At 35.3% G+C, this 9,482-nt stretch overlaps 1 protein-coding gene across 1 annotated transcript in view; it reads right to left on the reverse strand.

Moving 5' to 3' along the window:
- Window positions 1–7,638: 7,638 nt before the first annotated feature.
- Window positions 7,639–9,482, reverse strand: part of LOC117100413 (toll-like receptor 13) — an 8,711-nt gene continuing 6,867 nt past the window's right edge. Inside the window, exon 4 of the mRNA XM_033240090.1 lies at window positions 7,639–8,928. Coding sequence (XP_033095981.1) covers window positions 8,376–8,928 — 553 coding nt within the window. The 3' untranslated portion in view covers window positions 7,639–8,375. The remainder of the gene's footprint in view (window positions 8,929–9,482) is intronic.

Here is a 9,482-nt window from a genome sequence, read left to right on the forward strand (position 1 = left end):
TATATATATATATATATATATATATATATTTGTAAACCAACGATTTCAGCCTACAGGCTGCCTGTTTTGGTGTTCTATTTTTATACCGTGAACAAATAAATAAATTAAATAAGTAAATAAATAAATAAATACTATAGGAAGAGATTATAGCAAGTTTAGATATATTGTCGCGGAATTAAAAAAAAAAATCTTTTAATTGTTTTAATATTACGGGGTGAAGAATGTACGAGACAAAATCTCAAAACAAATCAACTAGACATCGTAGCATGGGTCACTAATGTCCGTAGTCTCAGGTGCTCAAAAATGGCGTGGTTTTTCAGTTCTTTCCAGAACAGAGATTTGGGATCAGAGTTGTTGCTGCACACTTACAAGGGATGGTTGAACGGGTGTTATCATTAGTAACTCCGGCCCCGAAGTTAGAATTGATTTCTGTAGGGTTGCACGTTTTGTCGAAGCCTTTTGTAAAAATACTTACAATATAATTTAAAATGTTATTATGCTTGCACATGAGACGACCCAGGTCCAGGGACTGTTTTTAGTTGGAAGGACATAGGTAGAGTTTCACGATTTCCACATGCCTTACACAAACCGAAATTTAGTTTACCACAATGTTTTTAGTTAGTACGTGTGTTAAGCGTGTCACCTAAAGAATTAACAAGAAACTTCAGCACCCACTGGAAGACTGAATTATACTCTTCCAGTGGTGGCATGACTGTTCCAGTGACAGAAGATCAAAATAAACTTCCCTGGACCAGGAGTCCTCTCACGTAGTCGTTTCACATAGTTTGCACTTCATCCTTTAATTGTTTTTTGGCATTCCGCTTGTGTCCTTAAGCCAGGCACTTTATCTGCATTGCTTCTCTCTACCCAGGCGTATAAAAAGGCTACCTGGTGGGGTTGTCTACTCCTGCGCTGACTAGCATCAGCAACACGTCCCCGATGACCTGGGAAAAGAAAAGAACTGCGCTTTATAACCTCAAGGAATAGACGTATTATAAATAGCCAGAGTTTGCTTAAGCCTACAATCACAAACCCAGTCGTCAGATAATGTCTAGGATTCGAAACCTACCGGTTTAAAAACCTTAACATAGATCACCAAACTTTAGGCTTAGTATTTAAGCTTGGCTGTGACAGTGTGCGGACGTGTTTTTATTGAGCTCCTCAGTTTTGCTATTTTAATTCCGTGCCGTGATATGTTCTCAATCAAGTTTTGATGTTGTGAATCTGATCTGTGGTTTCCTGGTTTTTCCTGTGAATCGTTTTTATTCTTTCTTATTATTATTGAGGCCCTGTTTCGTTAGTTTTTTCCTGTTTCTTGTGGATGTTGCTGCGACTTTGAAGCCAACGGAATTCCAGGTATTTGCATTTCGCGCCATACAAGTCGGTACAGGCTAGGAGTGGAGCTGTAGCTTTCATCGAGCTTCGTTTCTTTGTTTTTTACGTTCCTGCCCTTTGATGTTAATCTGATTTAACTTTGATGTTCGTGATCTGGTATGTACTTTTTCTTCTTGTATCCGTGAAATAAATGTTTGGTGTGTTTTAAGCAACTGTTGACTGATTCGTGAATCTGTCTTTCCTGATTTTTTTTTATGATTGCGACATCTTTGTTAGCTGAACTGATTTGAATTACGCTCCATACTGCTGGTGATTGCCTTTGTGTATACCAGGATGGCAATTGGTTTGTTACTTTTTGTGTTAACGTTTTTGTTACTGAAAGCTTCATTTATTGAAGATGAGGACACCTCACCGGACTTTGATGTAATGAATTACATTGTAAATTGCAGACCAAGCAAGTCATTTAAACAAGGACAAGCAAAGCTTTATTGTTATTGTTATTTATTGTATCGCAACGCCTACAAGACAACAAATATTCAAAAAAACAAAAATGCTTCACTCCCATATCTCGAGCCGATTCTTTAATTTTAATCATTGGACTCATACTTTCAGGATATATTCATCCCTGCCCTGGTCCAAGAGCAACAAAATTCCCATGTATTGCATGTTCTAAAGGAATTATTAAATCAAGCAAAGCAATATCATGTGATGGGTGCAACGGATGGATACATATCAAATGCGCTAATTTTCCTTTGCAAAGATATATAGAATTGTCTACTAATGGCGAGGAATTCGACTTTGAATGCCAAAGATGCCTGTTCAAACACTTGCCATTTCACAACAATGTCGATGCCCAAGAGCTTCGCGAAGAAGACTGTCAAATAACAGATGATCATAATCCGCCATCAAAATACACTGATAATGTAACTGAAATATTTAAGCGAAAGGGCTGCACTGCCTGCACCTTAATATCCGGAATATTATCCCCAAGATTGATGAAATTCGCATATTAGCCAAAACATCAAATGCTGCAGTTATTGCGATTAGTGAAACGTGGCTTGATGAATCTGTGAAGAACAAAGAAATCGAAATTGAAAATTACAACGTTGAACGCAAGGACAGAATTACACAAACCAAAGGGGGTGGGGTCTGTTTATATATTCGTAAAGATATCTCTTACAATGTAAGGCAGGATCTTTACAACGATGAACTTGAAACTCTGTGGATTGATATTCTATTACCTAAAACTAAGCCAATTCTTGTTGGAGTAGGGTACAGGCCTAAAAGCTTACAAGATCAGGAAATTATCCTTATGGGCGGCTTTAATGTTGATGTAGCAAGTACCACATCCAATAATAACTGGGTTAAACAATTTTGCGATATTTTTAACCTCATCCAACTAATTAAGGATTATACAAGGGTCACAGATACAACAGTTATTGATCTTATATTTGCTTCAGATCCAGGTAAAATCGCTCAATTTGGCGTCTTGTCCTTGGGAGTGAGTGATCACTTCTTGACCTATTGTAGTAGAAATTTAGTCAAAAGTCAAATTAAGAAACACAAAACAATTACAATAAGATCTATGAAGGGATATTCAGCTGAAAAACTTAATAATAAACTTATTGAAATCAATTGGACCGATCTACTAAATGCTACTGACGTTAATATTGCCTGGTTTTTAGCAGTAATTGATGAGGTTGCTCCCCTAAAACGTGTTAGAACAAAACAACGATCTGAGCCATGGTTGACTACTGAAATTAGAGATCTTATAATTCAACGAGATAAATGCTTATCTGAATTTTTTTTTAAACAGAGATAGTAGTTTTTTTACGCAATTTAAAAAACTTAGAAGCACAGTACGTTACAAAATTAAAAAAGCAAAATTTAAATATCTTTCTGACCAACTTAGTGTAAATGAGAACAACCCCAAGAAACTTTGGAAAACTTTAAAAAGTCTTGGTGCTGACAAGAACGTTAATCAAATAAGTAACTTTTCCATAAAATGTAATGACTCAATTTTATATGACAATGAATCCGTGGCTGATTATCTAAATTCTTTTTTTTTTGTTAATACTGCAACTAAATTACAAAATACGTTGCCAAACCAACCAGGAATTTTTAATGAAAGTCATGTAATAGAATTCTATAAAAACAAACATGTAAAACCCGGTGATCAGTATTTAGGGAAGCTGATGTCATTAACCAACTTAATGTTAACAAAGGAGCTGGATTAGATTCCTTACCTGTTAGGCTTGTTAAGGATGGTGCTAAGAATATTGTTCACCCGCTCACATCTATTATTAATTTATCTATTAGAACTGAATGTAAGGACTGGAAATGTGCCCGGGTCATACCCATCTATAAAAAAAAATGATAAGTTAGATGCTGGGAATTATCGGCCTGTGTCTTTACTCTCTGCTATTTCCAAAATTGTTGAACGTATTATATATGATCAATTAATGAGCTACTTAACTGAAAAAAATCTCCTCTACGATTTCCAGTCGGGATTTAGGCCATCGTTCTCTACTGACACTTGTTTGATTCATCTGTCTGATTACATACGTAAAAAATGGGATAATGGTGAATATACTGGTATGTTAGTCTTAGATTTTAAAAAAGCTTTTGATACCGTTCATCATGATATTCTTTTGTATAAATTAAGAGCTTTGGGGCTATCAGATATCTCTATTTTATGGATGCAATCATACTTACGGGGAAGATGTCAAGTAGTTGACATAAACGGTACTAGATCCCCTATGCTAGAAACGAAGTGTGGCGTGCCACAAGGCTCAATACTTGGGCCTCTCCTATTTCTAGTTTATGTCAATGACATGCCATCCTCCGTAAAATGCACATTATTATTGTATGCTGATGATGCAGTGTTAATGGTATTAATAACTATTAATGTAAAAAATATTGAAACTCAACTAAATGAAGAGTTAAAATCTATAAATAATTGGCTTATTGATAATAAATTAACGTTACATTTAGACAAAACCGAATCCATACTGTATGGAAGACGAAATATGAGTAGAAAACAATCAAAACTGGATATTACCTTTAATAATTGCAAAGTAAATGCCAGAACCTGTATCAAGTACCTGGGTCTTGACCTTGATCAGCACCTTAATGGTAAATCCATTGGTACGAAAGTTTTAGGTAAGGTACATGGTAGACTTAAATTTCTTTTAAGAAATAGAAAATATTTAACGTATAAATCACTCAAATTGCTTGCGTCCTCACTTATTCAATGTCACTATGACTATGGGTGCTGTACGTGGTTCTCTTCGCTTTCTAAAAAACTTAAATATAAATTTCAAACATCCCAAAATAAGGTTATAAGATGTGTTTTGGGACTACATCCACGAACCCCTGTTGTTTATGAATTTAAAAAATTAAATTGGCTACCTGTTTCTACTAGAGTTGCTGAACGAAAATGTATTCAAATTTTTAAAATTATTAATGGCATTCCCCCTGTATATTTAAATACTGGCATTGAATTTACTAACCAATTTCATAACTATATAATACTAGATTTTCGACTTCTAGAATGACAATTTATAAACAAAAATCTGGTACACATAGTAGATTCTCATTCATCGATACCGCAATCGATGAATGGAATAAATTACCTTAATGTTCAAAATTCACAATCCATATATACTGAACTTTATTATACATAGCTTTATTTATATGATGTCTTTTTTTGATTATTGAATTTGACTTTGTTGTTTTGATTATGTATTATTCTGTAATTTAAGTATTTTCATTTAGGGACCACAGTGGAAATAAGTTGCTTTTTTGTACTTTTCTGTGTTTTTATCGTTGAATGTATTTTACTTATAATTACTTCAGAATGAATAAATAAATAAATAAAAACAATATTTAAGTTTAATTGAGGAAAATATAATGACTTTACTGTCGTTATTTACTCTGAATCTTTAGCTCTTTTGAACACATATGTTTAAGCTTGCGGTACACCACGTAGGTAGTTCTGAAAAGAGCTGTTGTAGATGATAAAGTCTCGACGTTTCGATTGAGTTGCTTCAATCGTCTTCAGGAGAATAATATCTGCAGAAACTGAGGGAAAGGGTGGAAACGCCCAAACAAAGCCTTGCTTCCAGTGGCGGGATGTCTTCGTTTTGGTCGTTCCCACCCCTTATCCCGCCACTGGAACTAGCCTTTGTTTGGGCGTTCCTACCCATTCTCTCAGTGAACAATGGCTTTTGTTTTAGCCTTTTGCTAGCAGTCAACAGAGACATGGTGGGGCTGAGGTGCTATAGATCCGCTACAGTATCTGCGAAAGTACCCCATTTGGCGGATTCAAGGGAGCCAGGCCCTTCTAAATTGTTCAAATTATTTTTTTTTTTAATGGAGATTTATTTATAAATTTCCTATATCAATCTTGAACATGTCACAAATATATCATTTCTAAAGTGGCCTCCTACTGGATCTCATGGGTGGAGCCTAAATTGTTCAAATTGTTTTTGTAATGGAGATATGAAGAAAATTATATCTAAATTTTAAGTCTGAAGGTGAAATTTACGGGCATCTAGAGGTGCCATAGTTACAAAATAATTTTCTTATCTCATCCTCAACCATGATGGGGCTGTGGTGGTATATATCTCTATCTGTGAAAGTACCTCCCTCCCGGGCTCCTCTATTTTGAATTCCTGGATCCGCCACTGGAAATTACAACAATTATGAAGTCATATTACAGTAGCTTGATGGCTGTAAAATAACTAATAAAATTCACCAATCTTCGTAATACGTAACTGTAGCTTCCAGGGCGCGGGGCCCGCCCAGCCTAAATGCTCGCTTCACTCGCATACTAGACCTTATGAAATGCCCTTCTCCCCCACTTTCAAAAACGTTCCGCCGCCGTTGAACTTATCGAGATGGTGTCCGGCAGGGGAGAGTTTTACCCTGTATAGTAGTTTAAGACATCACAGTCTTATCAAGCCCCGAAACGTTGACTCAGAAATACCGAGAGTGTCCGGCGTTGGATAGTTTATTACCTGATATTATTACATTTTTACCTGTTATTATATATTTCTGTTATTTATTCATGAGCGAATCCTTGCACTTATGTATTTCTATGTAAAATGTTTCTACAAATGACAAACAAATTTATTTATTTATTATTTATTTCAACAATCTTTAATGAGGGTGGTCCATCCAGTCGAAGCTGATCATTAGGGACCCTCAATACACATTAGTAAAACAAAACAAAAGAGAGTATTAAACTATATAAGTTACAGTAATATAAATAACAACCTCAATTCAAAATTTACATAAGGAATTAATTCAAAATTAAATGAAAAAAATTAATATAAAAATTAAATTACAATTAAAGATGTAAATGAATCAGCAAGATTAAAAAACAATAGGCAAAAGAGACAGTAAAGAAAAGAAAAAAAATTGAGAATAAAGTAGTCTAAATAAAATAATCAAATAAAGTAAAAATAGATAATAGGCCAATGCATATGAGAACTATAAACCAAATCATTCTTAATTTAAAGAAAATAAATCAATTTAAATTAATAAATAAAACAGAAAATAAATGTAAGGTAGAAATAAAAAAATGAATTCACAGTGCAAATTCAAATCACAATAAAAAAAAATAAGGCCAAAGAAACAGAATTAGAGGAAAGAAAGAAGGAGTAGGCCTCTACTAAATAAACTCGTACAACTCTTTTAGTACCGTATTACGATGTAAAGCATAATAATTATTGATTTTATTTAGTAGCATTTAGTATTTTTGTTTTTTCTGTGTTTTTTACTTTGTAATTGTTAATAACTTTTTTTTGCAATTTCAATATCACTTTTCATTATGGCAATGCGGAAATGTAGTATGTTCTGTTGTACAAACAGACAAAGAATTTAGTTATGTTTTACGTTGTTTGTTGAAGGTCTTAGTTAATAATATTACGGTCTAATATGAACACTCAAATTCTAACTATAGAACACATTGACACGTAGCTTCAGGTCCATTTACATTTGTTTCCTTAAATCATAAGTAGGTTCAAAGTAACCATTCAAGAGTGCTCTATGGAGATTTAATAAGACCACAACATAAGGAATTCCATTCTTTAAATGTTTAAGGCATAGTACAGAGAATTCTTGATTCTTTATTAATATCATTATACACAGATCCACGGCCGGAGAGTAACTTAAAAACTACTGAACCGATTAACATCTAATTTTTACACATTGACAATAAATTATTACACGTATCCCGGTCGCGACATCCCAGTCCTCCTCAAATTTGGTGCTCATCAGAAGTAAATTTTAGAACGCTATTTTTATATAGTTTTCGGAAGCAACTGACTGAGCCGACTCGAGTCATTTGGGTAGGCAAGGCTGACTCGAGCGGACCAACTGTGTGTAAAATTCCACTTGAGGCCAATGCTATAGGCCTGGTTTGGCGGATAGATTAGAGAAGTAAAATGCAGATTTTAGAATGTTTTAAATATTTTCCGGCCGTGTATATCACAATCTGCTGACCCAATTTAAAAACAAAATCAAAGATATCCAAAGTAGGAACTTAAAGCCAGGCTCCGGAGGAAAAATGATATGTTGTACAAATTATTTTTCTAAGACACAAAAAGCATATTTGATGAAAATCCTGGGACCGGTTAGTGAGATACAGATGTTTGAATATAAAAAAAGTCCTTTTTTCCACCATTGTGTCCCCAGTTTTTAAATATTCAAAAATCTGCATATCATAAACCGCACCCGAGTTTTTCGTCAAATATGGTTTGGAAAATTCGGTTGAACAACAAATTACATTACATTATAGCAATCTACGGTAATAAAGTAGGTACAATTATTATACAAAATGCAATGTATTCACACCATCTCTAAAAGCATTCCAAGAGGAAGTGAGCAAGTGTAAACAACATCATACCACTGTTAAAGCGTTGCGATCTACTCTTTAAAGCCAAAGGGAAAATACCACATCTAATCTACCTAACAATTTGGCTTAAAATAAACATGTTACATAGTTGAACGTAAGTACTTTAATTACGTATTTTTTATTCTTGGGGATTATCTAAAAGTCTGTATCTGGGACAATTAGGTGACAAGAGTGCTGCTTCTAGTTTAACCCAGAATAATGCCTGTCTCTCTGGGTGTTCTTCCCACTCAATGTACGTTTTTGTGGTTAGTATCTTGTGTAATAGGATCGGCATATCTTTCGCTGACACCTTCTCAAGCACAACCACAACCAGGATATCCTCGTGATTGTCGAACATTCGCATGCGTGCCATCTCCAGTTCGAAGTAACACCATTCACTTTTGATGAAGTTTTTGGAGACAACCAACAGCACTTTACGGCTGTATTTAACAGCATTCGCGATATTATCGACAACTGCTTCTCCTGCAATAAAATCGCGGTAGTCAACACACAGTTTGAAATTGCGTTCGATTTCCAACGATGGTTGCAATACAGAAAGGATCCAATGTTGGTCTTTGCTGTTGTAGGCTACAAACGCGTCATATTTAATGTTTTCTCCATTAATTGGCGTTGGTCCTTGCTTGTTAATTTGTTCATACTGCTTTCTAAGGCGTCGTCGTTGATTCCAGTACCTTCATTCAAAACAAATAAAAATCATCTTAAATCTTAAACAGTGGACCTTTCTAAGCTAATCCAAGCCCTTTGGATATGCGTATGGTCCCGCAAAACGTCAGCGTAACACCTAACATACATAATAGAGCACTTATATATATATAAAACGCCATTTTCTTTTGGAACTCTTGGAGTGTGGACTAACTTGAAAAGTAACTTTTTTTCTCTCCTATGGGTTAGGTCTCTTCCGGTGTGAGCTACCCGTTGAACCGGAAACTCCCCAATCGTCTCGAAAGATGTACTAGGTTCTTTATAATCAGGTACGCAGGGGGGGGGGGGCGACGGATGCGTACACTGTGTGTTGTCCGACAGGGGGGACTTGAGCTAGTAGGCTCGAGCTGGGAGAAGGGATTGAGAAGGGGTTCCCCTTTCCAAATGAGATTTTTTTTAAAGAATATCAACCTCTAGATGGCCGAAAATTGCACTCTCAGACTGTGACAGACATGTGTTGACTTGGTATGGGCCTATTTTTATATGTTTTATGGTCTGACTGCCCGACGAGCTCTATCCGGCG

This window comes from Anneissia japonica, unplaced genomic scaffold (genome assembly GCF_011630105.1).
Source record: "Anneissia japonica isolate Jap-2015-1 unplaced genomic scaffold, ASM1163010v1 scaffold287822_len72700_cov193, whole genome shotgun sequence".
Taxonomy (NCBI): Eukaryota; Metazoa; Echinodermata; class Crinoidea; order Comatulida; family Comatulidae; genus Anneissia; species Anneissia japonica.